Genomic DNA, 13299 nt, shown 5'->3' on the forward strand with positions numbered 1-13299 from the left:
GTCCTGTTTTCCCCGGGATCCAGCTCCAGTCACTCTGGGAGCCGGTCCTGTTTTCCCCGGGATCCAGCTCCAGTCACTCTGGTATCCAGTCCTGTTTTCCCCGGGATCCAGCTCCAGTCACTCTGGGATCCCGTCCCGGTTTCCATGGTTTCCACTGTTCCAAAACTTCATTTCCCAGGATGCCTCTGGCCACGCCCACTCATTATATAAGCGGTTCTCAGATCACAGTCGCCGTGATTGGTGGGAGATGGCAGTGTGGGGCGGAGTCCATTAGTGATTGGGCAGTACTGCTGTCAGTTAATGCATGGGGTGGGGCGGGCGTGGTGACGCAGTTTGTGTGCGCGGCGAGCGGCCTAGTGGAGCCGGGACCGGGGACCGGCCTGAGCGAGTGGACTGTGCACTCAGCGGCTAGATGGAGGCGTTGGTAGAAGTGGCAGGTAGGAATGGCGCCTCCGATCCGCAGCTCACTATTATCTCGCGACTTGTGGCAGGGCCTGAGGCCTTGGCCTTGGCCTGACATCGCAGTAGGGCCTTCGGACATTGCGAGCGGCGACAGCCCGGGCCCAACAGCGGTAGTAGGAATGCCAAGAGCTGAGTATCGTCTCAGCCCCCACCATCTCCCCCCCCACACCCGTCATCTCTTCTTCCCCCCCCCCCCCCCACACCCGTCATCTCTTCCCCCCCCCCCACACCCGTCATCTCTTCCCCCCCCCCCACACCCGTCATCTCTTCTTCCCCCCCCCCCACACCCGTCATCTCTTCTTCCCCCCCCCCCCCACACCCGTCATCTCTTCTTCCCCCCCCCCCCACACCCGTCATCTCTTCTTCCCCCCCCCCCCACACCCGTCATCTCTTCTTCCCCCCCCCCACACCCGTCATCTCTTCTTCCCCCCCCCCACACCCGTCATCTCTTCTCCCCCCCCCACACCCGTCATCTCTTCTCTTCTCCCCCCCCCCACACCGTCATCTCTTCTCCCCCCCCCACACCGTCATCTCTTCTCCCCCCCCCCCCACACCCGTCATCTCTTCTTCCCCCCCCCCCACACCCGTCATCTCTTCTTCCCCCCCCCCCACACCCGTCATCTCTTCTTCCCCCCCCCCACACCGTCATCTCTTCTCCCCCCCCACACCCGTCATCTCTTCCCCCCCCCCACACCCGTCATCTCTTCTTCCCCCCCCCCCACACCCGTCATCTCTTCTCCCCCCCCCACACCCGTCATCTCTTCTCCCCCCCCCACACCCGTCATCTCTTCTCCCCCCCCCACACCCGTCATCTCTTCTCCCCCCCCCACACCCGTCATCTCTTCTCCCCCCCCCACACCCGTCATCTCTTCTCCCCCCCCCCCACACCCGTCATCTCTTCTCCCCCCCCACACCCGTCATCTCTTCTCCCCCCCCACACCCGTCATCTCTTCTCCCCCCCCACACCCGTCATCGTCATCTCTTCTTCCCCCCCCCACACCCGTCATCTCTTCTCCCCCCCCACACCCGTCATCTCTTCTCCCCCCCCCCCCACACCCGTCATCTCTTCTCCCCCCCCACACCCGTCATCTCTTCTCCCCCCCCACACCCGTCATCTCTTCTCCCCCCCCCCCCCCACCCGCCGTCGTCTCTTCTCCCACCCCCCCCCCACCCGTCGTCTCTTCTCCCACCCCCCCCCACCCGTCGTCTCTTCTCCCACCCCCCCCCACCCGTCGTCTCTTCCTCCTCCTCCTCCCCTCCCACCCCCCCCCACCCGTCGTCTCTTCCTCCTCCTCCTCCCCTCTCCCCCCCCACCCGTCGTCTCTTCCTCCTCCTCCCCCTCTCCCCCCCCACCCGTCGTCTCTTCCTCCTCCTCCTCCTCTCCCCCCCCACCCGTCGTCTCTTCCTCCTCCTCCTCCTCCCCCCCCCCCCACCCGTCGTCTCTTCCTCCTCCTCCTCCCCCCCCCCCCCCACCCGTCGTCTCTTCCTCCTCCTCCTCCCCCCCCCCCCCCACCCGTCGTCTCTTCCTCCTCCTCCTCCTCCCCCCCCCACCCGTCGTCTCTTCCTCCTCCTCCTCCTCCTCTTCCCCCCCCCACCCGTCGTCTCTTCCTCCTCCTCCTCCTCCTCTTCCCCCCCCCCCACCCGTCGTCTCTTCCTCCTCCTCCTCCTCCCCCCCCCCCACCCGTCGTCTCTTCCTCCTCCTCCTCCTCCTCCCCCCCCCACCCGTCGTCTCTTCCTCCTCCTCCTCCTCCTCCCCCCCCCACCCGTCGTCTCTTCCTCCTCCTCCTCCTCCTCCCCCCCCCACCCGTCGTCTCTTCCTCCTCCTCCTCCTCCTCCCCCCCCACCCGTCGTCTCTTCCTCCTCCTCCTCCTCCTCCCCCCCCCACCCGTCGTCTCTTCCTCCTCCTCCTCCTCCTCCCCCCCCCACCCGTCGTCTCTTCCTCCTCCTCCCCCCCCACCCGTCGTCTCTTCCTCCTCCTCCTCCCCCCCTCCCCCCCTCCACCCGTCGTCTCTTCCTCCTCCTCCTCCTCCCCCCTCCACCCGTCGTCTCTTCCTCCTCCTCCCTCCACCCGTCGTCTCTTCCTCCTCCTCCTCCTCCTCCTCCCCCCCCACCCGTCGTCGCTTCCTCCTCCTCCTCCTCCCCCCCCACCCGTCGTCGCTTCCTCCTCCTCCCCCCCACCACCCGTCGTCTCTTCACTAGGGAAGAGGTACTGACCAAACTGATGGAGCTGTGGGCTGAAAATCCCCCAGGTCCTGATGGGCTTCATCGTAGGTTCTTAAAAGAGGTGGCTAATGAGGTGGTTGGTGTTAATTTTTCAAAATTCGCTAGGTTCTGGCAAGGTTCCATCAGACTGGAAAGTAGCAAATATAACCCCTCTATTCAAGAATTGGGGAAGGCAGAAAACGGGTAACTATAGGCCAGTTAGCTTGATGTCTGTCATGGGGAAGATGTTGGAATCAATCACTAAGGAGGCTGTAGCTGGGCACTGAGGAAAAACTCAAGGTAATCGGGAATAGTCAGCATGGCTTTGTGAAAGGGAGATCATGTTTAACTAATCCATTAGCGCTCTTTGAAGGAATAACATGTGCCGTGGATAAAGGGAGCCTGTTGACTTACTGTACTTGGATTTCCAGAAGGCGTTTGACAAGGTGTCACATAAAAGGTTATTGTACAAAGTAGGAGCTCATGGTGTAGTGGGTAACATATTAGCATGGATAGAAGATTGGTTGACTGACAGAAAACAGAGAGTATGCATAAATGGGTCCTTTTCTGATTGGCAGGATGTGACGAGTGGAGTCCCACAGGGGTTTGTGCTGGGGCTTCAACCTTTTACAATTTATATCAATGACTTAGATGAGGGGAGCAATGGCATGGTAGCTAAATTTACAGATGACACAAACATAGGTAGAAAATATATTGTGAAGAGGGCATAAGGAGCTTGCAGACCAATTTAGATAGATTGAGTGGGCAAAAATCTGGCACGTGGAGTATAACGTGGGAAAAATGTGAAGTTGTTCACTTTGGCAGGAAGAATAAAAAAGTAGAGCATTTCTTAAACGGAGAACAACTGCAGAACTCAGAGTTGCAGAGGGATCCAGATGTTCTGTTGCTGGAGTCACAAAGTTAGTATGCAGGTACAGCAGGTAATAGAGAAGGCGAATGGAATGCGATCCTTTATTACGAGAGGAATTGAAAATAAAAGTAAGGCTGTTATGCTTCAATTATACAGGGCATTGGTGAGACCACATCTCGAGTACTGCGTGTAGTTTTGGTCTCCTTATTTAAGGAAGGATGTAAATGCGCTGGAGGCAGTTCAGAGGAGGTTTACTAGATTAATACCTGGAATGAGCAGGTTTTCTTATGAGGAAAGGTTGGACAGACTGGGTTTTTTTTCACTGGAGTTTAGAAGAGTGAGGGGAGACTTGATTGAAGTTTATAAGATCCTGAACAGCCTTGACAAGGTGGATGTGGAAAGGATGGTTCCTCTTGTGGGTGATGCCAGAACTAGGGGGCACTGTTTTAAAATTAGGGGTCGAATATTTAGGAGAAATAAGGAAAAACATTTTCTCTGAGTGTTGTGCGACTTTGGAACTCTCTCCTTCAGAAAGTGGTGGTGTCAGGGTCATTAATAGATAGATTCATGTGAGGCAAGGAAATCAAAGGTTATCTGGTAGATGGGAATGTGGAATTTGAGGCACAAACAGGTCAACCATGATACTGAATGGCAGAGCAGGCTAGAGGGGCCAAATGGCCTACTTCTCCCAATTTGTATGTTTGTACTTTCCACCCCCCACATCTGTCATCACCTTCTGTTCGCCCCCCACATCTGTCATCACCTTCTCTTTTCCCCCCCCCCCCCCCGTCTGCCATCGCCTTCTCTTACCCCCCACCCCCCGTCTGCCCGCGCCTTCTCTTCTCTCCCACCCGCCCCCCCGTCCGGCCGTGCCTTCTCTTCCGCCCCCGTCCGCCCGCCCGCCCCTTCTCTTCCGCCCCCGTCCACCCGCCCTCCCTCCGTCATCTCCTCGCCTCCCCCACCCCGCCCTTCCTCTCCTCTTACCCACTCCCCTGCCTCTGCCCGTCATTTGTTAAAGTTGTTATATAAATGCAGATTATTGTTGCATCAGTGGTGGGTGCTGTTCTCCATTGATTCCAGACTTGTGCTATTTTGGATCCTCTGCTGTCTTTTATTTTTTAGATTCCTCTGTTGTGCGCTGTTCCTTGCCGGGCTATTTCTGCATTTCTGCTCTCTGTGTAAAGCCTGGTGGTGAACTACAGCAAGGTGAGAGGCAGCAGAGACCATTCATCCTGTGACCTTCTAAGTTGAAAGCAATGGAGCCTCTTAACATAACCAGAGACATCATCCAGCGGCAGATAAAGGTACAAAGTATCTCCCCAGCCTACTTCCTGACACGTGCCGGAAATGGGGTGCTGCCCCGGGGAAGGGAGGGGTTGGAGCTTCCCTGGAGACGGTTGAGGGTGGGAGAGAACTGGTGCTGGGAAAGGCAAGGGGAGCTGGTCTGATGGGGGTGGGGCAAGTCTGGTAATTGAATGAGGCGAGGAGGTGGTGATGAATCCCAGTCTGTGTGTCTCTCTCACTGCCTCCCTGTCTGTATAGGAGAGGAACACTCTGCAGTTTGAACGCCGATATCACGTCATTGATCCATTCATCAAGCGGCTGGGCCTGGAGTGCGAGCTGGAGGTGAGATGTCTGAACCCCTGATGCCCCCTCCGCCCCACTGAAATATGAATGATTGAGTGAGTGGTGTGTGAAGTTCATTGGCTGCCTGCTGTGCTGTAACATTCATTTGGTGCATCATGACTGTACCAGCTCTTTGGTAGAGCTATCCAATTAGTCCCATTCACCTGTTCTTTCCCCATAACCCAATAAATGTCCCCCCCCTTCAAGCATTTATCCGATACCCTTTTGAAAGTTACTATTGAATCTGCTTCCACTATCTTTTCAAGCAGTGCGTTCCAGATCACAGCTTGCTACATAAAATTGTTCTCCTCATCTCGCCTCTGGTTCTTTTGCCAATCATCTTAAATCTGTGTCCTCTGATTACCCACTCTCCTGCCATTTGAAACAGCTTATCCTTGTCTATTTTATCTAAACCATTCATAATTTTGAACACCCCTATTAAATCTTCCAATACCTTATGTGCTGTAAGCAGAACGATCCCAGCTCCTGCTGTTCATAGACTCCCAGTAAATAATTTGTGTTGTGAGGTGTGTTTATAAGCTGTGGATGTATTTTTAACATTTGAATCTTATTTTGTTCTTTCTTTCTGCTCCACAGGGTCACTCTGGGTGTGTGAACTGTTTGGAATGGAATGAGAAGGGCAAGTAAGTAATGGTCTCCACCCACCCGTTTTTCCCCCCCCCCCCCTCCACCCCTCATCCGCTCCAGCCCTTTGTGTCACAGAGCTCAAGCACTCACTTTGTCTCTCACTGTCTTCACTTGCAGTTTGCTGGCCTCAGGATCAGATGATCAGCATGCCATACTCTGGGATCCCTTTAGCTGCAAGAAACTGCTGACCATGCACACTGGACACACGGCCAACATATTTACAGTGAAGGTATCGGCTTCTTTCATGCTTACTGCACTCAATAGTAAACTTAATATTCATATTGGTTGTAGAGGGGATACAGTCAGTGAGAGTTTTGTGCTTTATATCGGTTGATCCTGAAGGTGGATTCCTGTTCAAACTGTGGGGCAGATTTATGTAAATCTTATATTTGATCTGATGTAAGTTTTATTTTTCCATTGTGCTGTTTCTGTCTCCATGACTGGCTCGCAATGGCTTGGGATCCTTCAACCCTGGGGCTGTTCCACCGACACTCTGAATATTTTAATTCTGTAATTCTATCCAAAGGTGACGAAGCTTGCCATGCTCACTGGTGACTGTAAGGAATGAAAAGGTGATTGTGCCCCTGCACTTTTGGGGAAATTGCATTGTGCCAGGCTGGAACACTGGTTGAATGGATCAAACACCAGTTGTAAATGGTTTGATTCACTGTTGTGTTAGGGATCAGCTGCAGTATTTCCCTGCCCTCTTGCCAGCATGATGCGCTGAATGGCCTGTGCTGTATGATTCTATAACCCTCAAGTATTAATGCTGAGTAAGCCTGGGAGGAGACTGAAGCCCATCGAGGAGACATAGCTTTCCAACAAAGAGCTCTCTGACTCTGAGGTGCTGTCTGTGGAACTTCATCCAGGGCTGCAACCTGGATCCTGAATCCAGCTGCTTGTCCAATCACTTTCCCTTCGCTCCACCATAAGCAGCCTTGTATCATCTCATGGGTCCCAAGCTCTGGATTTCCCCCTCTCAACTCCTTCACCTCCCTTTCCTCAAAACCTACTGACCATACTTTTAATCATTTCTCCCAATGTCTCCATTGAGTGGTGTCCGTTTTTTCCTTGCATCTCTGTAAATCACCTTGGGTCTTTTTTCTACGAGTTAAATACGGAGTAAAGCTCCCTCTACCCTTTCCCATCATCACTCCCATGGGTTTTGAAATGTAGTCACTTTTTGTAGGCAGTAGCTAATTTGTGGTAGTAAGGTTCCACAATTGAGGAGATAAATTATCAGATAGTCTAGTTAGGTGGCGTTGGTTGAGAGAAGAATAACAGTGCAAATTGTGCATGGCCCAGATTGTGACTGTGTCCCAAACTCCCATTTGGTGTAGGTCCTGAATAGCTAGCAGAGAGAGAATGAATAAGAGAAACACTTATCCCAGGAGTCAGTGCTTACTGCAAATCTGAATGGTGATTAATACTCTCCACCTTGATACCACTGAGCATAGGCAATGGTCACAGTGGTCATAGTTGATGATTGAGGTTAGGCCACTTTGTGTTAATTTGCACATATGGATTTCTACCCAGTGATTTGACGAAGGGTGCAGAGTCTGTTTATTCAGATTCACTGTTTGTTTAACCAGGATAATCATCTTTGTTTAATGCACCTCACCATACCTACAAAATAGCCGCACACAATTTGTATTGTCTGGCACGGGGGCTGCTTGCTGCATATTGGCATTGTGGAGTATTACCTCTTTATAATTCCCTATTTTTCAGTTCCTTCCTCACTCGAATGACCGTACGCTAATTACTGGAGCTGCTGATTCCAAGGTGCACGTCCATGACTTGACTGTAAAGGAAACTGTTCATATGTTTGGCGAACACACCAATCGTGTGAAGCGAATTGCAGCTGCTCCTATGTGGCCCAACACGTTCTGGAGTGCGGCAGAGGACGGGACAGTCAGGTATGTGTCCCAGGATAGGCTGCAGCTTGTAGCTGTGACTGTGAGCCCACTTATCACAATACTTTATAGTGTGGGAGAACCAGCCAGACTCCTCAACTCACAGATACTGTCCTTGTCATTCACGTCATTCTCTGTGCAGTTTTAAGGAAGTGTGTCTCAGGTTCGCTGTGTCTTCACACTCGCCTCTCATTTGTCTCCTATTCTTCCCCCAGGCCCAGAAATCTTCCCTGGCTCCCCCACGCCTTTCCCCCGCCTCCCCCACTCCCTGCCAAAATATTGCCCAGTGCAAGCTTGGGATTTTTTTGATGGGAGACCTGCCACTTTGGTACCACAAGTACCTCACATCATCTCTGCTCTTGGGCCGTTAACACTGAGCATTGCATCTGTTTTCATGCAGCATCTGTGACACCAAAGCCCTTCACCCAAATGCAATCATCTAAAACCTTCTGGAGTTCGGGGTTTTTATGACAGCTGATTTTAAAAACTCGAACGAAGAGGTAGGTTTTGAGGAGCATCTTAAAACAGGAAGTAGAGTCAGAGAGATTTAGGGAGGGAATTCCAGAACCTTAGGGCCTAGGCAGCTGAAGGCATGGACACCAATGGTGGAGCGAAGGAAGTGGGGGGACATGCAGGAGGCCAGAATTGGAGGAACACAGAGATCTTGCAAGTTTGTAGGGCTGGGAGTGATTATGGAGACAGGGAGGGGCAAGGGGAGGGCCAGCAATCGGGACATTGTCACAGAGGGGCTATTAGTAACTGAGCTTTCTTTCATCTCCATTAATGTGCAGTCTTTCCTTTTCTATTGCAGGCAGTATGACCTGAGAGAGAGCAGCAAGCGCTCGCAGGTACTGGTGGATCTCACGGAATACTGCGGGCAGCATGTGGAGGCGAAATGCCTAGCCATTAATCCTCAGAACAATAACTATCTTGCTGTTGGGGCGAGTGGGCCCTTTGTGCGAGTCTATGACATTCGCATGATTCACAATCACAGGTAGGGTAGAAGCTGCGGGCACAATGACAGCAACATGTACAAGTTGTGCAGAATATTCCCTTCCAACAGGTAGCGAGCTGGAGACCCCATTATTTCAGTTATTGTAGGTGCAGGGTCCAAGTGCCATCCTTCCAGCCAGTGCAAATTTAGGCCCTCTGGCTTGGGGAGATTGGGAGCCATTTGTGAATTACTACTGTTAAATTATGAGGTTCAGTAGAATGAGTGCCTGTTCCTTTTGAGGGTTGATCATTGTAAGAGTGGTTAGGGCAATGTCAGAAAAGCACTGTGTCCAGCATACATTCCTGTACCTTCCCATAATGGGTTAGTCATGTACAGAAATCTGCATTCTCCTCAAGGAATACGTAGACTCAGTCCTCAGATGTATGGACTGCCTTTGTCTCCTTTCCTTCAACTTGTAGCCAAGCGCTGTTTCTAGTGCCTTTGATTGCTGGACTTTTGCTTCTTGGGGCACTGGCTGCCCTTGCCTCACACTAGTGGTAATTCTTCATGTATAAGCCTAGAAAGTGAGTGTTGGCTTGGTACCTCATTGGCACATTATGTTTGAGCCCGATGCTTTCCTCACCAAATATTCACCTGTATGTAAAGCTGACTGGAATGTTTGCAAGAGCAGGACCTTTGATGGTTTTCTGTTCTTCCAGCCGCAGAACACTTAAATCAATTATCTGAGCCCAACTGAGGTGAGCTACCTGATCATAGACTGGGCAGTGAACCTTTGACATTCTGTTCCCTGCACATCTGCTACTCTGTCATCATGGATGTTGTTTGCTTTTTTTTGTGGTTGTGAAGCTACCCACTGAGGTCACAAAGCCATGTGAAGCTGGTGGTTTTTGGACGTTAATCAAAGTGACAAATTAATATTTGGATTGATGTGCTCTTCATCAGGTTTGACATGTGGATTCCAAGTGATTGAGAAAGGAACTCTAACCTCTGTCAGCTTCAGGCGTATAGGCGAGAGGGTGATTGGTGAGGGAGGGGTTTACTGTGGAAAAAATCCCCTTGTTCCCTCTTTCACATCTGACACCATTCCATTGCCACCTCCTGTGCTCTGGTTGGCAATGGCAATTGCACTGTGTTATCCTGGGCAGAGCTGCCCCTCCTGTTTATCATCACCGTACAAGCCCATGTCATGGTGCAGTATTCAAATCATGCAAAATATTTATACAACACCAATTAATGGAGTTTATGATCTGTGGATTCACTTATAAGTAAGATTTGGGGTTAAAGCAATTTCTGTCAACTAAGTGGAGGATCACTGCAGTTTCTTTTGTCTGATTTCTCTCATCACCATCTCCCACTGCCTCCTCTGGTCTCTGCCTCCTCCAGTCTTCACCTTGTGTTGTGTGTAATCTTATTATCTTTCCTTTTGGTAGAAAAGCAGCAAAGCAGAGCTCGACCCCTGGGGTGCACACATTCTGCGACAGGTACAAGTCAATGCCAGATGGAGCTGTTCAGTATTATGTAGCAGGTATGTAGTGTTCAGTGTTCCCTTTTGATGCATGCTGCCAGGTTTGTTTACAGACCCTGAAACAATAAGTTACTTCTGTTTCTCCAGATTCAAAATGATTTTTTTTTTCCTGTATGTCCCTTTGTCAGCACTAGTAGTCCTTGGTGTATAGCTGCTGGGCCCTGGTGGCATATATTGGGGAATCCTAACCCAGTCCACAACCAAGCCAAGGACTTATAACCTTGGGCTAATCGGGTAAAGGTTGCAGATGCAGAGGGATGGTATGTTCTTCATTACAGTAATCGAAGACCCAGCAATACTCAGATGGCGGTTTCTACACTGGGATGGGATGGGCTTCATAAAATCTAGTATGGAGCATCAGAGAATACTCTGTTTCCAGCCTGACAATCTGAAGACTTCATTCATTTGCCACAGTAACTGACTTCTGTTTGGGCTCGATGACGGACCTGTTCCTAAGTGCCTATGCTGCTATCAGAAACAAGTCCAGCTACCCAACAACATCCCCAATCCCTTCACTCTGCACAAATGCATCCAATTTATACTGTCCACTTCACTGTTCTTCCCTATAACTCATTCCTTCATTAGACTTTGGTTGAACTGAGTCTTGGATATAACAGCTCACCGCATATACAATGCCTTTAATGTAAAACTTCACATGGTGTTGACAGATTGTGTATGGAATATAGGCATGAGCCAGAAATTAAAGGTGGTCAAAAGCCATGGGTTTGAGACTTTTAAAGGAGGTGAGAGGGTTGAAGTAGTAGAGATTTAGTGGGACAGTTCTGCCTGTGACACTGGAGGAAACAGTTGTTGGTGCTGGATATCATGTGTAGGGCATGTTCACAAGATGCTAATCCTTTCCAGGAGCAGGCTATCATTGTGAAGGCGGTGTTGCTAATGGGTCTGTCTATGGTACCAGTAAGAGATGAATGAGAGGATGTGCAACATGTGACTGTTGTTACTGAAGGATAAAAACCTTAAACTAATCTGTTAATCCAGCATTAATTCTTCCTTGTCCCTGATAGCATTGCATGCATCAGCTGTGTCTCTTTAAATATTTTTGCATAGTTTATTTATATTAAAGTCACAATTAAAGCTTGAACCAGTTGGAGAATTGTGTAATTGTTGCCACTGTTCTGAACGGAGACCATCCATGACCCTAATTCTCCTTTCCTCCGATCACCTTCAGAATATTAGTGCTGTTAGTAATGACTCTCCGTATAGGCTGCTGGACAATTCTGTAAATTTAGTAATGGCCCCATTATACCCTACAGAGGGCTGAAGCAGCCACACTTCTTACTCCTGCTAGAAAGTGCATGATTGGATCTTGAATGAGGCTATGTAATGCCTCTTGTAGTTAAATAGCTTGCCAGTACTGTCACTGAATAGGTAAGACCTGACCGAGACACTCTGGCTGTACATCCAGTTTATTGTTGTTCTGTAATTTCTTACTAATTCTACCTTTCTCTTTCTTCCAGGTCATCTCCCAGTAAAACAGCCCGATTATAACAATCGCCTCCGTGTGCTCGTAGCCACTTATGTGGCCTTCAACCCTGATGGAACTGAGCTCTTAGTCAACATGGGAGGGGAGCAGGTAGGACAGGCGCAGTCAATTCATTATCTTTTTGTCAAAAGGCACCCTAGGGAAAAGTTTGAATCTTTTACATCAGAGTCCTGTACACCGGGGGTGTGGGGGGTGGTGGTGGTCGGGGGAGCATTGCTCCCTGGGCCCTGTAGATGGACAGACACTCTTTCTACGCACCCCCACCCCCCCAGCCAATCCCAGGCCCTGTACATGGGGTGGCACTCTATGCGCCCCAGCCCTGGACCCTGTGCGTTGCAAGGCACTGCCCTCCCTGCCCATCCCCACCCCACCAGGCCTTGACCAGCAGAGGAGGTCTGGAACAGAATGTTTTTCTCCCCACTCCATCTAAATCCGTGGCTTGAATATGTTGATGTAATTAATGAGGCGTAAGACAGGAGCTTTCTTACACAGTGCCCTGGAGGAGTGTCGATGAGCAGTTCCTCATTTATTCTGTGAGATGACACTGAGTATTTCTTTAGAAAGACAATAATTATGTGCAAAGCTCTAGGCAAACTGGACTGTTTGACAGGCCGGGGGCTGCTTATACCTTGGGTATAAATAGAAATAAATACACTTAATTAACAAGTCACATCTGAGCAAAAACTTGAAATGGAAATGTGCCAAATTTGCTGCGGGATTAGTGTGATATAGCACGTACTGACCACATGGGAGGGACAGGAACCCTCAACCAGTGAAGAAAAACTCCCTCCCACTCCCTGTTCTGCACTGTCCTTGCAGGCACGGTTTAACTTGTAATTATGTCCATTGTCGATCAGTAGCAGAGCAGTTGCTGTGGGAATGTTAAGCCTGGAACAAAAACAGAAATATTTAGCACAAGTGGAAGTCATTCAGGGCTTGCTGCATGTGGTTAAGTTGGACTCTGCTTGGCTTGATTTTACATTGTTCCATTCCGCTTTTAAGGGAACTATAGAAGAACCTAAATATCCCATCCGTGGATTCCTGATGGCGTTCATGAGGCAGAACACTATTTCTTCATATTTGCCAAGCTTTTTGTGGAGTTTTGTTGAAGGAGTCAGATTATTTAGTTGATTTGGTGCAAGACTGCACTAGATTTGTTTGGTTTTGAAGCTACATTGCATGGTTAACTCACAACAAGCAAATGAATGTCTCTCATTTACAGGTCTATTTGTTTGATCTGACGAATAAACAAAAGCCCTACACATTTCTCTTACCCAAGAAGTGCCACCCCTCTACTGGTGAGTTACTTAGCGTGTGTAATGTCTGTGGCAGATAAAGGGTCTGTGCGTGTCATGCACCACAGTATTGGCCCAGCCTCCTTCAACTTCTCTGTCCATGACTGAGATTCTCTTTCAGTATTTTCTGTACAAAATCTGAGCCTGAGGGGGGACAGTTCCTGGGATTCTCAAAGCCAGTGGCTGGCAGTGTGGGCGAGCTGTTTGTGATAGAGAGATGTGGGGCAGGATTGGAGCTGACTTCTTTCATTTGTCCTCCCCATTTGTAAGGAAGTTTGTGGCCGTACTTGTGTGAAAC

At 50.1% G+C, this 13299-nt stretch overlaps 1 protein-coding gene across 1 annotated transcript in view; it reads left to right on the forward strand.

Moving 5' to 3' along the window:
* Positions 1-309: 309 nt before the first annotated feature.
* The window catches only part of wdtc1 (WD and tetratricopeptide repeats 1), a 52487-nt gene continuing 39497 nt past the window's right edge, over positions 310-13299 (forward strand). Inside the window, exons 1-10 of the mRNA XM_068011412.1 lie at positions 310-437; positions 4658-4839; positions 5078-5161; positions 5759-5805; positions 5927-6038; positions 7538-7725; positions 8534-8716; positions 10108-10202; positions 11681-11796; positions 12929-13004. Coding sequence (XP_067867513.1) covers positions 4792-4839; positions 5078-5161; positions 5759-5805; positions 5927-6038; positions 7538-7725; positions 8534-8716; positions 10108-10202; positions 11681-11796; positions 12929-13004 — 949 coding nt within the window. The 5' untranslated portion in view covers positions 310-437; positions 4658-4791. The remainder of the gene's footprint in view (positions 438-4657; positions 4840-5077; positions 5162-5758; positions 5806-5926; positions 6039-7537; positions 7726-8533; positions 8717-10107; positions 10203-11680; positions 11797-12928; positions 13005-13299) is intronic.

The sequence above is a fragment of the Heterodontus francisci genome, chromosome 31, assembly GCF_036365525.1.
Source record: "Heterodontus francisci isolate sHetFra1 chromosome 31, sHetFra1.hap1, whole genome shotgun sequence".
NCBI classification, from domain to species: Eukaryota; Metazoa; Chordata; class Chondrichthyes; order Heterodontiformes; family Heterodontidae; genus Heterodontus; species Heterodontus francisci.